The sequence below is a fragment of the Leopardus geoffroyi genome, chromosome C2 (genome assembly GCF_018350155.1).
Source record: "Leopardus geoffroyi isolate Oge1 chromosome C2, O.geoffroyi_Oge1_pat1.0, whole genome shotgun sequence".
Taxonomy (NCBI): Eukaryota; Metazoa; Chordata; class Mammalia; order Carnivora; family Felidae; genus Leopardus; species Leopardus geoffroyi.
The window spans coordinates 48,243,977-48,267,728 of NC_059333.1; the positions used below are offsets into that span (position 1 = coordinate 48,243,977).

Here is a 23,752-nt window from a genome sequence, read left to right on the forward strand (position 1 = left end):
ATTTCTTGTCAAGTTATTATCTTGATTTCAGCTCTGTATCTTTTTGATCAAAGATTGAAGGATAAGTAAAAGCTAGTTAGTTGTTGGAAGAAAGAATGTGCTTTCGGATAAAATGGTCCTGTTAAAATCAGAAATTAAAAAGTTAAGCCACACGGGCACCTGGCTGGCTCAGTTGGTGGAACGTGCAACTCTTGATCTTGGGGTTGTGAGTTTAGGCCCCATGTTGGGTGTAGAGATTACTTAAAGAAAAACAAAGAAAGAAAGAGAGAGAGAGAGAGAGAGAGAGAGAGAAAGAAAAAGAAAGAAAGAAAGAAAAGAAAAGAAAGAGAAACTTAAGTTCTAGATCTACCATCAAATACCAAAACTCAAACGTGTGAGGACATTACTTCTTGTTCACTGATTATTCACAGCTGGCTCATAATTCACCAAGTGAACATGAATCTGGAAAAATGGAGCATGGTGGGCAAGATGTAGTAATATTGTAAGTGTTGTGATGCCTAGCTCTTCTTGAAATATTTTAAACCTACAAATGTGTTCCTTTGTGCTCAACTATTATTACTATTGTATCTGTAGAGTCATTCTCCCTTAAAACTATACCATCCTATAAAAAAAACTGCCATTTTTTTACTACATTTCTTTTTATTACTAATTTATCAAAATGTTACAGTATTTTCAGGTGTACCACATAATGAGTCAGTAAGTTGTACATTATGCTGTGCTCACCTCAAGGGTGACTACCTCTGTCACCACACAGCACTACTACAATATTGTTGACTATATTCCTTCTACTGTACCTTTCATCCCTATGACTTACTCATTCTGTAACTGGAAGTCTGTGTCTCCTACTTTCTTTCACCCATTTTGCACACCCCACCTCCCTCCACACCCCTGCAACCATCAGTTGTCTGTATTTATGAACCTCTTTCTGCTTTTTGTTTATTCATTTGGTTTTTAGATTCAACATATAAGTGAAATCATATGGTATTTGTCTTTCTCTGATTTATTTAGCATAATACTCTTTAGGTCCACGCATGTTGTCTCAGAGGCAAGTTCTCATCCATTTTATGGCTAATATTCCATTGTACATATAGATCATATCTTTATGCATTCCTCTATGGACGTTTGGGTTGCTTGCATTTTTTTGGTTATTATAAATGCTGTAGTAAACATAGAGGTGTATATAACTTTTTGAATTAGTGCTTTTGTGGTTTGTGTGTGTGTGTGTGTGTGTGTGTGTGTGTGTAAATACCAAATAGTGGAATTACTCGGTTATATGGAATTTCTATTTTTAATTTTTTAGAGGAACCTCCATACCATTTTTCACAGTGCCTGCACTAATTTGCATTCCACCAGTATTCACAAGCTTCTTTTTTCTCCACATTCTCACCAACACTTGTTATTTCTTGTCTTTTTGATTCTACCAATTCTGACAGGTATAAGATACCTCATTATAGTTTTGGTTTGCATTTTCCTGATGATTAGTGATGTTGACCATCTTTTCATGTATCTATTGGACATCTGTATCTGTATGTCTTTGGAAAAGTGTCTATTTAGGTCCCTTGCCCATTTTTTAATTGGGCTATTTGTATTTTGGGAGTTAAGGTGTATAAGTTCTTTGTATATTTTGGATATTAATCATTTGTGAATATCTTCTCCCATTTAGTAGTCTGCCTTTTTGTTTTGTTGACAGTATGCTTCACTGTGTAAAAACTTTTTATTTTGATGTAGTCACAAGTTTAATTTTGCTTTTGTTTCCCTTGCCCGAGGAGATAGATCTAGAAAAATAGTGCTGTGGCTGATGTCAGAGAAATTACTGCCTATGTTTTCTTCTAGGACTTTTGTGGTTTCAGGTCTCATATTTAGGTCTCTAATCCATTTTGAGTTTATTTTTATGTATGGTATAAGAAAGTGGTCCAGTTTCATTCTTTTGCATGTAGCTGTCCAGTTTTCCCAGCTCCATTTATTGATAAGACTGTTTTTCTCTGTTGTATGTTCTTGTCTCCTTTGTCATAGATTAATTGACCATATAAGCGTGGTTTTATTTCTGGGATGTCTATTCTGTTCCATTGATCTATGTATCTTCTTTTTGTGTGTGTGTGTGCCAGTACCATATTGTTTTGATTACTGTATCTTAAGATCTGGGATTGTGATACTTCCAGCTTTGTTTTTGTTCTTTGAGGTTGCTTTGGCTTTTTGAGATCTTTTGTGATTCCATACAAATTTTAGTATTATCCTACTACAGTGACAAATGCTTTGGTATATTCATAGGGATTGCATTGAATCTGTAGTTTACTTTGGGTAGAATGGACATTTTAACAAGATTGGTTCTTCCAATCGTGAGCATAGGAAATCTTTACATTTGTGTCATTTTCAATGTCTTTCATCATTGTTTTATAGTCTTCAGAGTACATATCTTTCACCACATTGGTTAAGTTTATTTCTAGGTATTCTTTAAAAAAATTTTTTTTTTAATCTTTATTTTTGAGAGAGACAGAGTGGGAGTGGGAGAGGAACAGAGAGGGAGGGAGACACAGAATCCAAAGCAGGTTCCAGGCTCTGAGCCATCAGCACAGAACCCAGTGCGGGGCTTGAGCTCATGAACTGTGAGATCATGGCCTGAGCCGAAGTCAGACACTTAACCAACTGAGCCACCCAGGCGCCCCAAGGTATTGTATTCTTTTTGATGCAGTTGTAAATTAAATTTTTTTCTTAATTTCTCTCTTAATTTCTTAATTTCTCTTTCTGCTACTTCATTATTAGTGTATAGAAGCTCAGCTGATTTGTGTTAATTTTTTTTGTTTTGTTTTGTTTTTTTGATTTGTGTTAATTTTGTATTCATTATTCCTAATAGTTTTTTTGGTGGAGTCTTTAGGGTTTCCTCTGTCTAGTATGTCTCTGCAAATAGTGACATTTTAACTACTTTTTTTTACCAATTTGGATGTCTTTTATTCCTTTTTTCTTGTCTGATTCCTGTGACTAGGACTAGGACCTCCAGTAGTAATGTTGAATAAAAGTGGTGAGGCCATCAGATATCTTTGTCTTGTGTCTGGTCTTAGAGGAAAACTTCTAGGTTTTTACCTTTGAATATGATGTCAGCTGTGGTTTTTTTCACATACGGCCTTTATTATGTTGATATGATTCCTCAAAATCCACTTTATTGAGAGTTTGTATCATGAATGGGTGTTTAATTTTGTCAGATGCTTTTTCTGCATCTGAGATGATATGATTCATATCCTTCATTTTGTTCATGTGGTGTTATGTTGATTGATTTGCAAATGGCCATCCTTGCATCCCTGGAATAAATACCACTTGATTGCAATGAATTATCCTTTTAATGTATTGTTGAATGTAGTTTGCTAATATTTTGTTGAGGAGTTTTGCATCTGTGTTCAGAGATATTGGACTGTAGTTTTCTTCCTTAGTAGTGCCTTTGTCTAGTTTTGATACCAAGGTAATGCTAGCCTTGAAAATGTACTTGGAAGCTTTCCTTCCTCTTCTATTTTAGAATAATTGAGGGGAGTAGGTATTATCTCTTGTTTAAATGTTTGGTTGAATTCACCTGTGAATTCATCTGGTCCTGGACTTTCCTTTGTCAGTTTTTTGATTACTAATTCAATTTTGTTACTAGTAATTGGTCTGTTCAGATTTTCTATTTCTTTGTGATTCAGTTTTTTTTTCCTATTTATTTATTTATTTACTTAAATTTCTATACAAGTTAGCATATAGTGCAACAGTGATTTCAGGAATAGATTCCTTAATGCCCCTTACCCATTTAGCCCATCCTGCCTCCCACAACCCCTCCAGTAACCCTCTGTTTTCCATATTTAAGAGTCTCTTATTTTTTGTCCTCCTCCCTGTTTTTATGTATTTTTTTGCTTCCCCTCCATTATGTTAATCTGTTTTGTATCTTAAAAGTCCTCATGTGAGTGAAGTCATAGGATATTTGCATTTCTTGACTAATTTTGCTTGGCATAATATACTCTAGTTCCACCCACATAGTTGCAAATGGCAAGATTTCATTCTTTTTGATTGCTGAGTAATACTCCATTGTATGTATGTATGTAATTTTTTAAAGAACATATGTTTCTAGGAATTTATCCATTTCTTCAGGGTTGTCCAGTTTGCTGCTAATTTTTTTTATTGCAATCCTTTGCATTTCTGTGGGTGTTGTCACTTTTCCTCTTTCACTTCTGATTTTATTTTTGTCCTTTTTTTAAATCTTACTGAAGATTTATCAATATTTATTTATTCAGAGAACTGACTCTTGGTTTCATTGATCTTTTCTTTTTCAGTCTCTATTTCATGTATTTCTGCCCTGACCTATATTATTTCCTTCCTTCTCCTAACCTTGAGATTTTATTTTCTTCTTTTTCTAGTTCTTTTAGGTGTAAGTTTACATTGTTAATTTGAGATTTTTCTCAAAGATTTGGGACTGCTGTGTTTTCATTTTCATTTTTCTATGTGTAGTTTTTTTTTAATTTTCTCTTTGATTTCTTTGTAACTCATGGGTTGTATAGTTGCATATGGTTTAGTTTCTATGTTTATATTTTTACTGGTTTTGTTCTTGTGATTGATTTCTGGTTTCATATCATTGTTGGAAATAATGCATGATATGCCTTTAACCTTCTTAAACTTACTGAGATTTGGATTGTTGGAGTGATCCCTTTATTATGTAGTGGTCTTCTTTTTGTCTTGTTATAGTCTTTGTTTTAAAGTCTATTTTGTCTAACTATTGCTACCTGGCTTTCCCCCGTTCCCCCCACTTCTATTTGCATGGTATATCTTTTTCTAGCCTTTCATTTTCAGTCTGTATGTGTCTTTAGGACTGAAGTGAGTCTCTTGTAGACACCATATAGATGGCTTTTGTCCCCATCCCTTCTGCCACTCTGTCTTTTGATTGGACATTTAGACCATTTACATTTAAAGTAATTATTGATATGTACTTATTGCCATTTTGTTAGTTGTTTCCTGGATGTTTTTGTATTTTTTTGTTTCTTCTCTTGCTCTTTCCTTGTGATTGATGACTTCAATAGTGTTAGGCTTGGCTTTCTTTCTCTTTATTTTTGTGTATCTGTTAGAGGTTTTGGGTTTGTGGTTACTATGAAGTTCATATATAGGATTCTAAGTAACTGACAAACTATATCAAGTTGGTGGTCATTTAAGTTTGAACACATTCTTCTTTTTTACTCCTGCGTGTTTTAGGTGTATGTGGTCATATTTTACATCTTTTTAATTCATAATTTTTTTTACTTCTACTTATGGCCTTACCCCACCTCCCCCATCTCCCCCAATTAAGTACCTTTAACATTTCGTGTAAGACCAGAACTCCTTTTACTTTTGTGTGGGAAACTCTTTATCTGTCCTTCAATTCTAAATGATAACCTTGACTAGTGGAGTATTCCTGATTATAGTTCTTTGAATATATCATGCCACCTCCTTCTGGTCTATTAAGTTTCTGCTGAAAAATCATCTGATAGCCTTATGCAGTTCCCCTTATATATAACTTTTGCTTCTCTTTTACAACTTCTAAAATTCTTTTTATCTTTAAACTTTGCCATTTTAATTATTATGTGTTTTGGCGTAGACCTCCTGAGGTTCATTTAGTTTAGAACTGCCCCCTTTTTTTTTTTTTTTTTAAACACATTTCTTAAAGGAGTCATTTCGGCTTACTAGTCCATTCTGATCTTTCAGTTACTTTTCAGAGCCTGGCAGCCAGAGTCTGCCCTCACCATTCCAATGACACTTACCTGACGAAGATTACTGATGATCTATTTGTAGACTTGTTCATTTGACCTCTCTGAAACCTAACACCATCAATGTGACCTTGGTCTCACTGTGGTAAGTGGTCTGACCACTTTTTTATTGCCACCTTTTTCCCTTAGATGTTGATGTTTCCCAAAGTTTTATTCTTAGCCCATTTTAATTTTAATTTTCTCCTGAAGTAAGCTCATCTACATGTTGTCTTAAATATATGCTGATAATTCTCAAACATGTAGCTACACTATTGGCATCTTCTCACCAGTTTTGAAACACAAAAGCTTCATCTTGCTGGACTCAGAGGCTTATTTCAACTCATACTCATAATGTCTCTTCACTTAGGTTTTATTTTTAAATTCTGGTGGTTTCCCCATCTTTTAGAAAGCTCTTTACCCAAATACTACTTATCCCTCAAGTCTTAGCAGAATTCATTACAGTTGTGTTTCCATACCACATTGTATAGAACTTTATGGCACCAATTTTGTCATATTAGTTTTGGAGTTCCTCAAGGCCTTTATGCCCTTTTCGTGGCTAGTCCTCACCATGATGGGTGCTCAGTAAAAACAAGTTGAATTGGAGTGACTTTTTTTCCTACAGATTGCACTAATACATGTACAAGTTTTCTGGCTAAATAAGTTTTCTACATTTGCTGGAATCATTTCTTTACCCTAAAGGATTCTAATTGGGTAAGATCTGGGACATGGTATAACTTCATGTAACTTAAAGCTGGGTGGGACCTTCATTTACTTAAGATAATGCAACTGGTGGAAAGCAACGTTAGTTAGAACTTAAGTCACTTCATGCTGAGGCCATTAATACTTTTCCCTGCACCATGCTATCGTCCCAGATAGACAGCATAATCCTCTGAACTGGTGAAAGATTAAGCTTGAGGTGAATAGAAGGTAAAAACATGTAGAGATGGGTAATCATTTCTCAGTGAGTCTCTTAAGTTTCTGCCTGTCTTGTGAACAGAGGCATTTCTTCCAGACTGTCCTTTCAAAGAAGTTTGAAAGTTTTGGAATATAGAGACTGTCTCTTTCTGGAGCTTAGGACAGGTTTATTTACAAACCAGTATAATAAAAATGTTTTCCTCTGCTGCCAAAGTCAGGCAGCTTTGCTTGCAATCTGCCCATTAAGATTTGAGTTTCCTATGTTCAGATTCTCTCATCTGTGACACAGTCCCACTGCCCATGCAGCATCCACTTAGATTATTTCAGATCATCTCCATAGTATCTGGGGTACAAGGGAAGTAAAGCGAACATGAAGCTTTCCGTTCTTAATTAAGTCCATGTCTCTGACCTAGGATCTCAAGTCCTAGGTAAAATCTTAGATCATTCACAATTCTTGACATAAGGCAGACACTCGGAGATAAAATTGGGTACAAGTTGTTTAATACAGCAGTTCATTGATAATTTAGACAATGGGACATCTCTGCAGAGAATCTTACGTACTTTGTCCAGTCCCTCGTACTTTAAACTTTTCATGATGCCCAGATGTTAGTTTTAGTCATGGTCTTTCCCCCCTACACTTGCTCTGGAAGCCTTTTGTATCTGTTGAGCCCTCCCATGGCTTCTAGGACAATGCTTGCACAGAGTTCTGTTTTCTTCCAGTGCCAACAAAAGAACTGGCAAGATTAAGTGCTCTGCACTCTGAAAGGCAGTAGTCATGTTGGTCCTTAGTGTGTTCCCACCTTTAGCTTCCTCCCCTCCTTTGGTTGGTGACAGGCACCACTGCCATTTCTGTCCCAGTGATCAGCAGGACCTTAAATACCCTCTAGCATGAAGACCATCTGGAAAGAATACTAGCTGTCAATCCCCAATAGAATTTGTGCTCTGTCACCTTAAAGTACACCAGAGTGTAGTTATTTTTCATATTGTCTAATTTCAACACTTAAAAAATACTTGGAAATAGTGTCATTCCTTTCATGTTTCTTTTATATATTGGCAGAGGCATCTCCACTTTTTCTTTATTAACATAGTGTTATGTTAGTTTCAGGCACGAGTATAATGCTTTAACAACTCTATACGTTAGTCCTCATTATGGTATGTGTACTCTTAATCCCCTTCACCTATTTCAATTATCCCTCCCTTCCCTCTGGTGACCATTTGGTGTATAGAAATGTGGTTTGTCTCTTTTTTCTTTGTTGTTTCTTAAATTCTACATGAGTGCCATCATATGGTATTTTTCTAATGTATCTCACTTAGCATTATACCCTCTAGATCCATACATGTTGTTACAAATGGCATGATTTCATTCTATTTTATGGCTAATATACCACTATATGTGTGTGTTATATCTACCTGTCTATACATATATATATTTTTTTCTTAAAAAAATTTTTTTAGGGGCGCCTGGGTGGCGCAGTCGGTTAAGCGTCCGACTTCAGCCAGGTCACGATCTCGCGGTCCGTGAGTTCGAGCCCCGCATCGGGCTCTGGGCTGATGGCTCAGAGCCTGGAGCCTGTTTCCGATTCTGTGTCTCCCTCTCTCTCTGCCCCTCCCCCGTTCATGCTCTGTCTCTCTCTGTCCCAAAAGTAAAATAAACGTTGAAAAAAAAAAAAATAAAAAAAAAAAATTTTTTTTTAATGTTTATTTTTGAGAGAGCGAGCGTGCGCATGCAAGCAGGGGAAAGGCAGAGAGAGAGAGAGAGCCACAGAATCCAAAGCAGGTTCCAGGCTCTCAACTGTCAACACAGAGCCCTATGTGGGGCTCGAACTCACAAACTGTGGGATCATGACCTGAGCTGAAGTCAGATGCTTAACCAATTGAATCACCCAGGTGCCCACACCTTTTTTTTTTTTTTTAAGTTTGTTTATTTTGAGCAAGCACGTGTGTGAGCTGGGAAGGAAGCAGAGAGAGAATCCCAAGCAGGATCCATTCTGTCAGTGCAGAGCCAGACACAAGGCTCAATCCCACAAACCATGAGATCATGACCTGAGTCAAGATCAAGAGTTGGATGCCCAACCGAGCCACCCACTCACCTCTACACCACATTATCTTTATCCATTCATCTATCAGTGAACACTTAGTCTGCTTCCATAACTTAGCTAAATAATGCTGTAGTAAACATAGGGGTGCATATATCTTTTCAAATTAGTGTATTTCCTATTCTTTGGCAAATAGCCCACAGTGAAATTACTAGGTCATCTGGTAATTCTAATTTTTTGAGGAACCTCCATATTGTTTTCCACAGTGGCTACACCAATTTGCCTTCCCACCAATGGGCAGGACAGTTCCTTTTTCTCCATATCCTTGTCAGCACTTGTTATTTTGTCTTTTTTATTTGAGCCATTCTGATTTGATTTGAGCCATTCATTGTGGTTTTGATTTGCATTTCCCTGATAAGTGATGTTGAGTATCTTTTCATGTGTATGTTGGCCATCTGTATGTCTTTTTTGAAAAAATGTCTATTCAGGTGCTTTGCCCATTTTTTAAGTGAATTATTTGTTTTGGGGGGGGGGATTGAGTTGTAGAAGTTCTTTATATGTTTTTTACATTAACCCTTTATTGGATATATCTTTTGTGAATTTCTCCTCCCATTCAGTAGGTTGCCTTTTTGTTTTGTTGATGGTTTGCCTTCATTGTGCAAAAGCGTTTTATTTTGATGTGGTCCTAGTAATTTAATTTTGCTTTGGCTTCCCTTGGCTGAGGAGACATCTAGAAAAATGCAACAGCTGATGTCTAAGAAATTACTGTTTTCTTTTGCAGGTTTTATAGTTTCAGGTCTCACCTTTAATCCATTTTGAGTTTATTATTGTGTATGGCATTAGAAAGTGGTCTAGTTTTCCCAGCACCATTTATTGAAGGGGCTGTCATTTCCCTGTTATGTTCTAGCCTCCTTTGTCATAGGTTAATTGAGCATATAAGCATGGTTTTATTTCTGGGGATGTCTATTCTGTTCCATTGATCTATGGGTCCTTTAACATGCTACTACCATACTGTTTTGATTACTACAGTTGTGTAATTTGTAATCTGGGATAGTGATACATCTCTCATTTGTTCTTCTCAAGATTGCGTTGGCTATTCGGAGTCTTTTTGGGTTCCACACAAATTTTAGAATTTTTCTAGTTCTGTGGAAAATGTTGGTATTATGACAGGTATTGCATTAAATCTGTAGATTGCTCTGGGTAGTATGCAGTTTAACAAGATTGGTTCCTCCATTCCATGACCATGGTATCTTTTTATTCCATTTTGAGTTTGTTTCATCATGGTTTTATAGTTTTCGGAGTACATGTCTTTCACCTCCTTGGTTAAGGTTCATCCTAAAGTTTATTCTTTTTGATGCAATTGTAAATGAGACTTTCTTAATTTTTCTTTCTGCTACATTATTAGTCTGTAGAAATGTAACAGATATATGTTACATAATCTGTTACATAATGTCGATTTTGTATCCTGCAACTTTACTGAATTCATTTATTAGTACTAGTAGTTTTTTGGTGGAGTCTTTAGGATTTTCTGTATATAGCATTGTGCTATCCACAGAAGTTTTACGTCTTTCCAGTTTGGATATCTTTTGTTTTTTTTGCTTGTCTGATTGCTGTGGCTCGGCTTCCAGGTAAGTGTTGAGTGGACATGTGTGTGTTTCTGATCATAGAAGTAAAGCTTTCACCATTGAGTATGTTAGTATACTATAGGTTTTTTCATATGTAGTTTTTAATACGTTGAGATGTGTTTCCTCTAAACCTACTTTGAGAGAATGCATGTTGTACTTTGTCGTGTGCTTTTTCTGCATCCATTGAGACGATAATATCTTTTTATCTTTCATTAATGTGATATAGTACATTGATTTGCAAATTTTGAATCTCCATGGATTAAATCCTACTTGACTGGGGTAAATGATTTTTTTTAATTTTATTAAAAAAAATTACCACATGATTTAGTGTGGTAATATTTTGTTGAATTTTGCATCTACATTCATCTGAGAGATTGGTGTGTCAACTTTTGCCTCGTAACTGAAGGAGCAGCCTTTTGGTCTGGTTGAGTGTACCATGATCACATGTATTTTACATCACAAATGTTCCAGCTCTTGATTAAACCTCCACACTGTGGCCTGGGTATACATTCATTGCCTAAACCACTTTTTGCCAAAATTTAAGTGTACATGAAGACGTGCTGGACTTTGAGATACCTAAAAGAATTCCTTTAAATTGTAAGCCATGTGTACACAATAGATGGGAGGAGTGTATGTTAGTTTCCTATCAGTCCTAAAACCAAGCTGCCACAAATTTAGTGGTAGGGCCCACATCTGCTTTAAGGCAGAATCTATTTCTTGCTTTTCCAGCTTCTGGTGGCTGCCAGCATTCCCTGGTTTGTGGCCATGTCACTCTACTCTCTCCCTGTAGTCACATAATCTTCTGTCTGCAATTTCCCTCTTACAAACACACTTGGGATTACATTTGGGGTTTACTCAGATAATCCAGCATAATGCTCCCATGTCAAGATCATTAACAATCATATCTACCAAGTTCATTTTTGCTATATAAATTAACATTCACAGATTCCATGGATCAAGATGTGGGTATATTTTGGGGGACCATTATTCAATCACAGTGTGTTAAGGCTTGAAAAGAGATCAAGTTAAAGTTCTATCACTTTATTCACAAATCAGTTTTAAAGAGGACTGAGTTTAGGATTAATTACTCCCCCCCTCCTTGTATGTTATTTTCTTATATATACAAATAGCAAAGAGCCCAGTGCACCCAGAACAGGCTTAAGTAATTATTACTTTTATACTCAGAAGTTTCCTGGTTTGCTTAAATCATATGGTCCTCCTGTTTATAAACAGCCTTGAGTTCCCAGAGACCTGAAAGTTCTACCAGAATTGTTTTAAAACCAAATTTTTTACTGTTGTTTTGGGATGTATTCCTATTTATACCTCAGTTACTAGACAGATAATGTCAGGCATCCTTTCTGAAAGACTAGAGTGGTTGCAAACTGTGACCAAAACTTGGTGAAACCAGTTCGAAGATCATGTTAGACACAAGGCTCAGGTCTGGTTGGCAGACTTCTAGGCTGCCATGCAAGCATAGGTAAGGGCAGGTATAGGTAGGAATAAAGGAAGCTGGCTCTGGTAGCCCTTCTTAGAGCTTTGTTTCTCCAATAGGAAGGACAGATGTTCTCAGGAGCCTCCACAATTCACACCAAAAATTTCATTTGCTTCATATACTAATGAGACCTATTTTCAGTTAGTTTAAGCCCATAAGAGAATGATTATGGTTTTACTCAATACTATGATAAATAAAGTACCTATCTTTTTATTTAAAGGACAGATAGAAAAGCTTGAATGTAATATTTATTTGGTGAATTTACATGTGAGGTCATTTACAAAAGAAAAGATACAGACAAATGCAGCTTTCAGTGCAGTTTCAAATTTTTCAGAACAAGCAATAGTCCATGAGGATTTGGAATGATAGTATTGAATGGCACATGCTTCAGTTTCCTTCGTGTCTTTTTCTACCCAACCCCAAAGGGTAGGAAGGGAGAAGAGTAGAAGAAAATACCAGTGTTAATATAAATATAGCCATGCAAATAAAAACTTTAAGTCCGAGGTTATTCAGATATGTAGAACATTTCTGTATTCAGGGATCATGATAATTGGTACATAGTTTAAGAACTAAAATGCACAGCTCTCAAACTTTCCATTATCCAGGCCATCTTCAGTTATGTTAAACTGTCCCCACTAGAGGCCTCCTCAGTGTCTTCCAGACTGACTTTGGAAGGGGTCATTTCTCATAGTTTCTAAAAAAGTAGCACTTGTAGACAGAATCTTTTTGACTTCATTAGGATAAAGCACCCTCTTACAGAGGGATACAATGCTCCTTTACTCCCAAAAATGTAAACTAATTAGAATTCATTTCCAGAGTGTAACCAAAGGCTTGCTTGCTTTTTTATTATACTCAGACTTAAATAAACCTCTCCCAACTCCAAATATCTCAAAACGAGACACTTTAAGAACACAACCTCTCTCCCACCAGAAAAATCCAGCATATAAACAAAAGGATGGTCTAGAAAAGTGACAAATGGAAAACAAAAACAATTTTTTTTTTTTTTTTTTTTTTCAGTAAGAAGGTGAAGTAAAGATAAAACTGTCAGTGTCGCTAGTAAAGATCTAGGCATGGGCAGTCAGGCACTAGAGAGCAAGGTTAGCTCCAAACTAAAAAGCATTCCACATTTCATCAGCACTTCTGAAAATACTGGCTTAAAATTCTTTAAGCACACATAGCCATAGTTAAAACACTAAACTTACCACCTTAGGAAATACTATGCTTCTGACTCCAAAACATATCCTTTTGGAACCTTTAGCCACATTTCTGCACTACAAATTTTAAGCTAATTAAACACTCCCATGTATTACACTTCATCTTTATACACACAACCAACCTGAATTTTCTTTCAAAAGTACACTATTAAATAGTGTGCCTAATATAAAAAATAGCCACAGGCAATTAAAACCCATTTCTATTTCATCTTACCTCTTGCCTGGTTCACTCACCCATTAATTTTCAGTCTTCCAGCATATATACCAGAATATTTGGTTCTGTGTGATTTACTGTATGAAAGCCAGTTGCTATAGACTTTAGGAACAATGTACATTATCCATTGGAGTTGAATGGGGTCAAAAGGCTTAAGTTGCCACTGAATCTAACAATTCTGCAGAATCAGAGGCATTGTGCATGCTGACAGTGGTTTAAAGGGTCTCAGTTTTGCTGCCTTCAAAACAAAATCCCCATTTAAGTTTTGTTTCCTTAAATAAAAAACTAAAAGGGATTAACTGAATCAAAGAAACTTGTTTTACAGCACTTACTATATGAATTTAAAAACCAACATGCTGTAAAATATATTATGCGCGTGCACACGCGCGCGCGCACACACACACACACACACACCATCCAGAACATAACCATCGCCCCCCATCCCCCGCCTCCAAAAAAAAAAAAAAAAAAAAAAAAGCCAAATCAACAAATCAAAGTTTTTATTTGCATGGCTAATTATCATCTGTACTCTTTGCAGCTTTCATATCCCTTTAACAGGTTCTAAGCTTTTGTTGCACAGGGAATAAAAGCTGCAACACTGCAAACTTCCTTCAACAGCCACTCCCACAACACCTAGACATGAAACCTGTAATGAATGACAACAGCACAAACAGAAATACTAAGTTCCACCATTCAACACAGTTCATGACAGTGTCTTTAGGGTTCAGTTGAAAAGGGAGTAAACTTCTAAAAAGAGGGTCATTCTCTTTCCCCCTATTTTATAATGTTGGTGGTTTTAATCCGTATTTCTTTGCAACTTCTGTCTGGGCATGAGCAGCATCACACAGTGAGTACAGATGAGCCATCTCCATCTCCGATTTGGCCAGGTTAATAGCTTTGTTGAACATGTCAATGGCTTTCTCCATGTTTCCTCTAAAAGAACAAAATTTTAAATGTTTCACATCCTATAGGAATTTTACAGAATACAGTGAAGTTTCTGACCACTAAGGTTCAACTATGATCCTAATAAATTCTTTGCTCCTTTATAAGAAACAAAATAGTGCCTAGCACAAAGAAAGCACTCAATGTTAGCTACTATTATAAATACTATGTGCTTACGTTACACCTCTGTAGTCTCTGTTTACAGATAAGAACAGTGAGACTAGAGAAATTAAATGACTTACTCAAAATTATAATCCCGTCTGGCTCCTAAATTCATTGTGTTTCTGTACTAAATCATAAGGCTCCTTTAGAAAGCAGTGACATGGGGCGGTTAAGTGTCCAGCTTCAGCTCACATCATGATCTGGCAGTTCGTGAGTTCGAGCCCCACGTAGGGCTCGCTGCTGTCAGCCTGTCAGTACTGAACCTGCTTCAGATCCTGTCCCCCTCACCCTGCCCCTCCCCTGCTTGCATTCTCCCCCCACCCCCCAAAGATAGATTAAAAAAAAAAAAGGCAGTGACGTAACCTCAGAGAACATTAATAGTATCCAGGGGCCTTACCTTCACATGTGTGTGAACTCACCTTTCCCCTTATCTCCTACCACCACACTCCCACCCCATGTCCCTCCCCTCCAATCACAGGTTCCCCCAAGTCCCTTGGCTGTGCTCCTACCTACACATAATGCTCAAATATTCCTTTCTAATGCATATGCTTGACTTAAACAATTTTTTAAAGTGTGACTTTTAAATTGAAAAAGTAATGAAACAAGGCAAATCAAAGTTGTATACTTATAAGGGAAGCTTGCTTCAAAAGGCATGACATATTAAGACTTAATGGATATTGACAATAACATATCTGTAATAAGAATGAAAAGATAAATATCTATGGAGCTACCTTAAATTTTCTAACATACTGTAGGAGTTACCTTTGCACTTCAATAGTTCCCATGGTTTCATATGCAAAATCACATTTATTGTCAATTTCAATAGCCTTGCTGATGAGCTCCAAACCTCTATCCAGATCTTGCTTCCACTGAAGCTGAAGTAAACTGCAAATGCAACAAGGCAGTCAGATGGGACGATGGCACAGTATCATTAGGATAAGTACGTGACTCAATTTCCGACCTCAATGAATTTACAAGGAAAACCCAACTAAAACCGTACATAATCAGCATTAATTCCCCCCAATTTTATATTGGTTTTATAGTCCAAATTCCTTATTATGAAAAAAGTGTCCAAAGGTCTAGGCTCTATTACTGACTTACCTTGCATGGCCTAATTTTTTACTTTGTATAATTTAAGTTTTTTTCTTAATGATAATTCAAGTACACAAGGACTGAAAAAACTTATTTTGATACAGGTAATATTTGACAGGATGTTCAGAACTGAAATCTTTATGCTAGTACATTAATTGCTGTGTAAGAATGAAATGGAAGTACAATTTCAAAAATTAATAAAGCATCCACAGCATTAGGAAATTTGTCAGTTAACTCACTGACACTCTCTATCACAGTCGCCCACTTCCTTTCTTAAGGACTAGAAGAAATCCATCTTATTACTATGCAGGAAATACAGTTTCTTACAGAAACAAAGAGAACCACAAATATACATACCCTTTATGAACATATGTTGTGGCATTATCTGGTTCCAAATCAATACATTTATCATACATATCATCAGCTTTACCAAACTGTTGTTGATCTGTTAATGCCTATATGAGGAGATACTTCAGTTATTTTAAGGTAACTGTCAACCTAAACAATTAAAAGTATATTGTTTACTAATTATTAAAATTTACTTAATTTATCCATTCATTACCAAATTCTGTTTTGGGGATATAAACTTATTTAAAAATGTTACATCTTAGTATTATTATTATTATTTTTTTTTTACAAAGCATTGTTATAAATATGAAATATTAACTTTTCTTTCTTTTTGGCAAGTGGTTAGTGATATTACAATAACAGATGATCTGGTACACTGTAGAGAAAATCCCACTCTTGGTGCCAGTTCTTATTTTTTTTTAATGTTCATTTATGTATAACAGAGAACAGGGGAGGAGCAGAGAGAGGGAAACAGAGAATCCCAAGCAGGCTTCATACTGTCAGCACAGACCCCGACACCGGGCTTGATCTCATGGACTCTGAGATCATGACCTGAGCCGAGATCAACAGTCGGGTACTCAACCAACTGAGCCACTCGTTTGGAAGAATAAATTCAATTAGGTGTTAACTGTTACCAAAGTGATTCCTTAAAAATGACTGATAAAAGAAAAAAAAAAAAAGCAGCTACAGTCAACTATTTTAGGGCAAATCCCATGGCAGAAATGGAAGGCTTGGTTACATGGATACCAGTTCACACTGAAACTACTGAGAGCTGGTTAGCATCTAAGCTCAAGCTTGAGAGTTAAAAAGGTTACACTATGTAACCACATCTATTTGTGTATAAAGTAACATATATATTATATGTGAAGTAAAAGCAGAGGAGGGGTCAAAGGATACTTATTTTAGTGCAAACAGACTAGTAATGTTAGGGCTGATAAGAAGATAGCCCGAGTAAGCCACAGCTGTTCTGAAGATGGCATAGAGACAGGACAATGTGCAATTAGGAAAACTCTGAAGACCTGTACCTAGTATGAGTTTCCTTTAAAGCTATGCAGTGGCCTTTGCTCTTTTAGCTGCCTATAGAAATCTGTGCTAAAAAAAATCCTTTTGAATTTCATTTCCGTGATGAGGATAGGGTGGTACTGTCATCTTCTGGTTTGTTCCTAATCAAACCTAATCAAACCCAAGTGTACCTTTCAATAAAAATGTCATACAATTATAATGTGTGTTTGTCCTATTTTAACTTACATAATACATTTTATAAAATTTTATCTCGTACATGCTTTCACAATTAAATACTGTGCGTAATCAGCAATGTTTCATCATCCTGTCTAGAAATTCTAAGGAGAGATAAGATCATTTCAAACTCAATTCATTTTATTAAAAAAAAAAAAAAAAGGTTTTTATACGTTTTTATTTATTTTTTTTTTTTAAATTTTTTTTTTTTTTCAACGTTTATTTTATTTTTGGGACAGAGAGAGACAGAGCATGAACGGGGGAGGGGCAGACAGAGAGGGAGACACAGAATCGGAAACAGGCTCCAGGCTCTGAGCCATCAGCCCAGAGCCTGATGCGGGGCTCGAACTCACAGACCGCGAGATCGTGACCTGGCTGAAGTCGGATGCTTAACCGACTGCGCCACCCAGGCGCCCCTAAACGTTTTTATTTTTGAGAGAGAGAGAGACAATGAGCGAGTGCTAGTGGGGGAGGGGTAGAGAGACAAAGAGGGAGAGAATCCCAAGCAGGCTCCATGCTATCAGCGCAGAGCAGGATGCAGGGCTCAGACCCCATGAGATCATAAAGTGAGCCGAAACCGTAAGTCGGTCACTCAACCAACTGAGCCACCAGGTGCTCCTACTCTATTTTTTTTTTTTTTTTAATGTTTACTTTTCAGAGAGAGAGAGAGCGCGCGCAAGCAAGCAGGGAAGGGGCAAAGAGAGGGGGAGACAGAGAATCTCAAGCAGGCTCTGCTCTGTCAGCACAGAACCCAATGTGGGGCTCAAACTCATAAACCTGTGAGATCATGACCTGGGCTGAGATCAAGAGTTTGATGCTTAACTGACTGAGCCACCCAGGCACTCCTCACACTCAATTTAAAGAGTTTCTGGGTTGTACTTCATATCCTGAATCTCAATTCCTAACAATGCAGTGATATTAGGACTTTTAAAGAACAGAGCTAACACGAGTCCATCTTGTCATAATCCCACTCACAAAAAAAAAAAAAAAAAAAAAGTTATGGCCTGTGGCACTTACAACTTGACTAAAGGTAGCATGAAAGACAATAAAAACAAAAACAACCTTCAGAAAGGTTTGGAGGTAGGAATCTACCATAGATGGTCATTTTTTTTTTTTTTTTACAAAAAAATTTATTTTTGAGACAAAGATTGCGCGAGCGAGCAGAGGAGGGACAGAGAGAGAGCGAGGGAGAGAGAATCCCAAGCAGATTCCATGCTCAGGGCATACCCTGACATGGGGCTCGATCTCACAACAGTGAGATCATGACATGAGCTGAAATCAAGAGTCAGACACACAACTGAATGAGCCACCCAGGTGCCCCCACAGATGGACATTTTTAAATGTTTCCTATTTCTGTGATGTTTGGGTCAGGGGGAAAACATTTATTTGGAATAAAAAAGAGTAAGAGAAGATATTATACAGTGTATTGAGATGTCTGGTTTATGAATATACCAAAAGCAAATTTCAACTTAAAGACTAAGAAAGAAAATAGCCATTCCAAGATCATTTAGTTGCAGGAAAAAGTCTAACTGTGGCTATAAGAAGCTAACCATTTTCATTTAAATGGATGACTGAAAATAAGTAATTTCTCAGAGACTTCAGACTACAATTAAAAAGTGAAAAAAATTCAAATGTACATCCCACTTTCCACACCTTCAATCCTAAAGCAAGGAAAGCTCAGGAGTTGGCAAACCAGAGAGAAATTAAAATAAGCTGTTACAGCCTATCTAACCATTTAAAAGAACAATGATCAAAGAGGAAGAAAAACCTTTCCTTGGACATTCTTCTCACCAATTGCACAGGGTAAATTTTCCTAAAGGAATTAATTTTGCGAACCCAATCCAAATGAACACTTGAGGGAAATGATCTACTTCAGACTTCCCATGTTAGGAGTTTAGGAGTTAGGGTTTTCAAACTGTATTAACATAAGAGCCACTCCTGAGGTGACTCAAGACCATTTTGATGCCAGGAAAATCAAAACAGGAACAAAGCTATTTGTATTCATAGAAGCTGCAACCAGGGAAGCACAGTTTTCTGATTTCCATATGGAATTCAGCATATGAATGCAGTTCTTTAAAAGGACTGGTAATTGGGGGTACCTGGTTGGCTGGCTCAGTCAGTGGAGCATGTAACTCTCCATCTAGGGGTTCTGGGCACCTGGGTGGCTCAGTAGGCTAAGTGTCCGACTTCAGCTCAGGTCATTATCTCACAGTTCATGAGTTTAAGCCGTGTCGGGCTCTGGGCTGACCGCTCTGAGCTTGGAGTCTACAGCCTGCTTTGGATTATGTGTCTCCCTTTCTCTCTCTCTCTCAAAAAATAAACATACATACATAAAATCTTAAAAGAAAAAAGAAAAAAAAAAAAAAAGGACTGCCCACTAAAAAAATATGAAAAATCACATTTACCTGAGCATACAGTGCATAGCCTTCAGCACACCTTGGGAATTTCTTTATAACCTCTTCAAAACCTTTCATAGCTGCTTGGATTTGTGAAGAATTGTTTCCTGTATATGCCTGGCGATACTGTGGAAATAAATCAAAAGAGGCCTGTCAAATCAAGAACTCAAAAACTCATGGAATTTAACATATGACAAAAGTCACACAAAAATCACATAATTATTTCCAGAAAAGCAGGTGATTTGCTAACCTAATTTGCTGCATCTAAAAGGGTTGCAAGAAACTATCTCTGGATATATCTCCATTTGCTATGTACAACTATGACTTCATTGCCATTATACAATTTCAAGATGTTTAATAATCTAGAAGAAGGCATACTAACGTGTAAGTTACCACTGCATATAAATGAGGGCTTTTAGAAGTCCAGTACGCTCTCCATTTTGTAAATGGTGGCTTCTAAATATAATTTATTATCACCTTACTACAGGTGTTATAAAGCTTCATCTAGTAACATTTTTCATCCATAATATAAATGTGCTTGTGACCCAATTTCTTTAAGAAAAACTCTTTTAGGACTCAGACTATAAGGGCTAACTGGAAGTACCTCATTTCACTAGAAATGGAATTATTTTACCTGATTTTTAGCTTCATGTTTCTGAGTATTAACAGCTTTACAAAGGCGAGATGAGAAAGCAGTTATGTGGTATGACCGAAGAGTACTTCCTCAAAATGCTTTTGTTTTTTTGTGCTAGTTTATGGTAGAAAAGTAAGAAGAACGGTGCTGTTTAGGGGAGGATGAAATCAGGGAAAAACATCTATCAAGATAAACTCAAAACATCCAGAGAAATATAGGAGCAAAACCTCAATTAGCAACTATACTTCCATTTCTCTAAACCAACAGTTTTTCTCTTGTAGTCTTCCTTTGGCAGAAAAATAGGTGATGGTTTTGTAGACAATGAAACACTTATTTTTGTTAACAATGGGAAATAAAAATGATGTTTAGGAAAATACAAAAGAAAGTAGAACTCACCAATGCAAAACATTTCTGAGCTTGTGCCAGGGCTGACTCAGGTCTTAATCTAATACATTCATCGAAATCTGCCACTGCTTCCTCAACTTGATCAAGCAATATTTTCAGCTAAGGAAGAAAAAAAGCAATTATCTATACAGTGTCTCTTACCACAATTTAGCATAATGCTAAGCATGTAGTATTCAATACAAAATTACTTTCTAGAAACCATGAACTAGAAAATCCTATCATTTAAAGGAAAGATTCTAAAAACTAGTGTCCAGTTTTTTCAAAAACACTAAATACTATTAAACCCACCATTTTTGTACTGCAGTTTTGGTCACTCTTAAGCAAGAAACCTGTTCTCCTAGAAGACTAAAACATCCCTACTTTCAAATTTCAAACATAGCAGACAAGAGTAATTATCTTTCAAATTAATCTTAAGACACTACCAGTAAGGATCAAAATGTCAAGAATTTTAAGAGATTATCTTAACATCTCTTAACAGCCTTCAGATAGAAGTATTAGGTAAAATTTTCCTACATTAGAAAGAACTTCAGCTTTTCTGTTGTATGGAAATGTAGCCTATACATTCCACCCTAATGTAGTCCAAGAAGCCATCCATGTTAAACGGGTTATAAAGACATGTTTTCCCCAGATAAGGCTGGAATTGGAAATGATTTCCTTCACTATGTATTTTTACTAAAAAACCAAATACTATAAAACTCCAGAAGAGATTTTTTTTGTACTGTTTGGAAAGTTTAGGACGCTATTTCCTTACAGCAAGCCCACAGAAATCATCCTGTTGATTCTACCATTAACCTAAAATATTCAATAAATGCTTTTAATGTTTTACTCACTGAAAACCTAAAAGCCAGAAATACGTGCAAAACAAACTCGAACCGGCAAGCCAGTAATTGTACCCTTCTGTTTCTTTTTTTATAAAGGACAAATATTCAAGACAGGACTACCTAAACGCCCACCCAGACTGTGAAATACTTTGATACTTTGTTCAAGCTATCAGAAGTGACACAAGAAAACTTTTGACAACCTTCTCAAAACTAGTATCCTATTCCTTAGTACAAAGGTCAGAACTCTTGATAAGAAAAGTACCTGTCCTCGGTGGTGATAAACGTCTGCATTCTGAGGATCAATGTCAGCAGCCATGTTAAAATCCTGAGTAGACAGCAAAGGCTGCTGCTGTTGCATGTACATGCTGCCTCTTTTGATGAGAGCATTTGCGCGAAGCTACATAACCAAAATGAGAAAAGGTTCATTGTTACTGTTTATTCCAATTTAGTTTTTCTAAAGTAACAGCTTTATTCAAGTATAACTCACACACCATAAAGCTCATCCTTTAAAAGTATACGTCTTTTTTTTTTCTTTTGAGAGAGAGAGAGAGAACACCACATTTTGACATTTTGAGTAAATATCTGTACAGGGTGTATGATAAGCATCATTACTACTTGCCATTAAAACAAAAAGTTTTGGTCATGAAGGAAGAAATAGGTTTCTTCTCCAAAAAAATTTTTTGAGGTAAAAGTACATGTAAATTTTCTTTCGATGAAATAAGAACACTCCCACAATTTTAACAAAAACGGAACATATTTGTGATCACTAGATAATAAAAATAAAGATCATATTATTAGTGTATCTTCAATTTGAAAACCTCATTTTAAAAGGAACTTTTTTTAAAAAAATATAATTTATTGTCAAATTGGCTAACATACAGTGTGTAAAGCATGCTCTTGGTTTTTGGGGTAGATTCCCGTGGTTCATCACTTACACACAACACCCAGTGCTCATCCCAGCAAGTGTCCTCCTCAATCCCCATCACCCATTTTCCCCTCTCCCCCACCCTCCCATCCACCCTCAGTTTGTTCTCTGTATTTAAGAGTCTCTTATGGTTTGCCTCCTTCCCTCTCTGTAACTATTTTTTTCCCCTTCCCTTCCCCCATGGTCTTCTGTTAAGTTTCTCAAGATCCACATATGAGTGAAAACATAGTATCTTTTTCTGACTGACTTATTTCACTCAGCATAATACCTTCCAGTTTCATCCATGTTGCTGCAAATGGCATGATTTCATTCTTGCTCATTGCCAAGTAGTATTCCATTGTATATATAAACCACATCTTCTTTATCCATTCATCAGTTGATGGACATTTAGGCCCTTTCCATAATTTGGCTATTGTTCAAAGCACTGCTATAAACATTGGGGTACATGTGCCCCTATGAATCAGCACTCCTGTATTCCCTGGGTAAATTCCTAGTAGTGCTATTGCTGGGTCGTAGGGTGGTTCTAAAAGGAACTTTTAATAATACTTAGTTGTAATTATTTTTGTTTATAAGAAGTTAAGATAGTTTGTTAAAAATTCAGGCCTTGAAAATAACTTTTATATTTCACAAAATACATGAATGAATTATCTGGAGGTGAAAAAAGACAGAATTCACTTAATTCACTGAGCAAACAGGCCGAACAAATGTAACAAACTAGTAAGAAATTTTAGTTAATTGGTAGCTAAGCTTTGTCTTGTTAACACTGAGTAGAAGACTCATATAATTCAACAGGTCCCCCTAAATCTTAATTATGAAAATAATTATGTACACATAAGAATACCTGGAAGATAAAAAGCTGTTCCAACTATGCAACTACAAAAACTTTTGGTATATTTCAATATATCTCTATATCATATTTTTAGAACCTATTTTTTAATTCATGTAAAAATCTTTCAGATTAAATGTTTATTTTATTGAATGCATTTTATAATCTTGTATTCCCTATTGTATTTTTATTTACAGTATTACCTATAGCACTGCTATATCACCCTTACCCCTATCCAAATATAGTCTAATAATACAGTAAGCAGTGGCTATAACGGGAAGCTCAAGTTACCAGATGCCATAGAAAAAAGAAAAAAAAATCCTTTCCTAGCTAAAGATAAACATCACTCATATTTATGTTTCAGTTTCACCATACTGACCCAATCATCATTAGGGGTAGTTCCTTCCAAAATAAAAACAGCCTTTTGGAGAATAGCAACTAAAATTTGAAAATTTGGGAAAACCTGTAAGTCCCTTTTTTTAATCAATTTTTACACACACACACACACACACACATTTTTAAATGTACCTTCACATTAGCTTCTTTCAAACTGATGACCTTATCTAAATCTGGTTTGGCCGCATTGGCATTGCCAATAAGCAGGTAGAAGGTGGCTCGTAGTAATAATGCTTCTGCCATGTATTTGCCTTGAGCATCTATTTCTTTTGAGCATTCACTTATGATTTTATCGTAATTTTCTTCTTCCATATACTGTTTGGCCCTTAGATATCCAGAAC

At 36.3% G+C, this 23,752-nt stretch overlaps 2 protein-coding genes across 2 annotated transcripts in view; one reads left to right on the top strand and one right to left on the bottom strand.

Annotated features, from left to right (window-relative positions):
- The window catches only part of NIT2 (nitrilase family member 2), a 34,662-nt gene extending 28,840 nt beyond the window's left edge, over positions 1-5,822 (top strand). The window contains exon 10 of the mRNA XM_045501781.1: positions 5,692-5,822. Within this exon, the coding sequence (XP_045357737.1) occupies positions 5,692-5,792 (101 nt within the window). The 3' untranslated portion in view covers positions 5,793-5,822. The remainder of the gene's footprint in view (positions 1-5,691) is intronic.
- A 6,208-nt stretch (positions 5,823-12,030) lies between these two features.
- TOMM70 (translocase of outer mitochondrial membrane 70) overlaps positions 12,031-23,752 on the bottom strand; it is a 34,593-nt gene continuing 22,871 nt past the window's right edge. Inside the window, exons 6-12 of the mRNA XM_045501780.1 lie at positions 23,544-23,751; positions 21,527-21,661; positions 20,435-20,542; positions 19,414-19,530; positions 15,782-15,879; positions 15,095-15,217; positions 12,031-14,161 (exon numbers count right to left, since the gene is read on the bottom strand). Coding sequence (XP_045357736.1) covers positions 14,008-14,161; positions 15,095-15,217; positions 15,782-15,879; positions 19,414-19,530; positions 20,435-20,542; positions 21,527-21,661; positions 23,544-23,751 — 943 coding nt within the window. The 3' untranslated portion in view covers positions 12,031-14,007. The remainder of the gene's footprint in view (positions 14,162-15,094; positions 15,218-15,781; positions 15,880-19,413; positions 19,531-20,434; positions 20,543-21,526; positions 21,662-23,543; position 23,752) is intronic.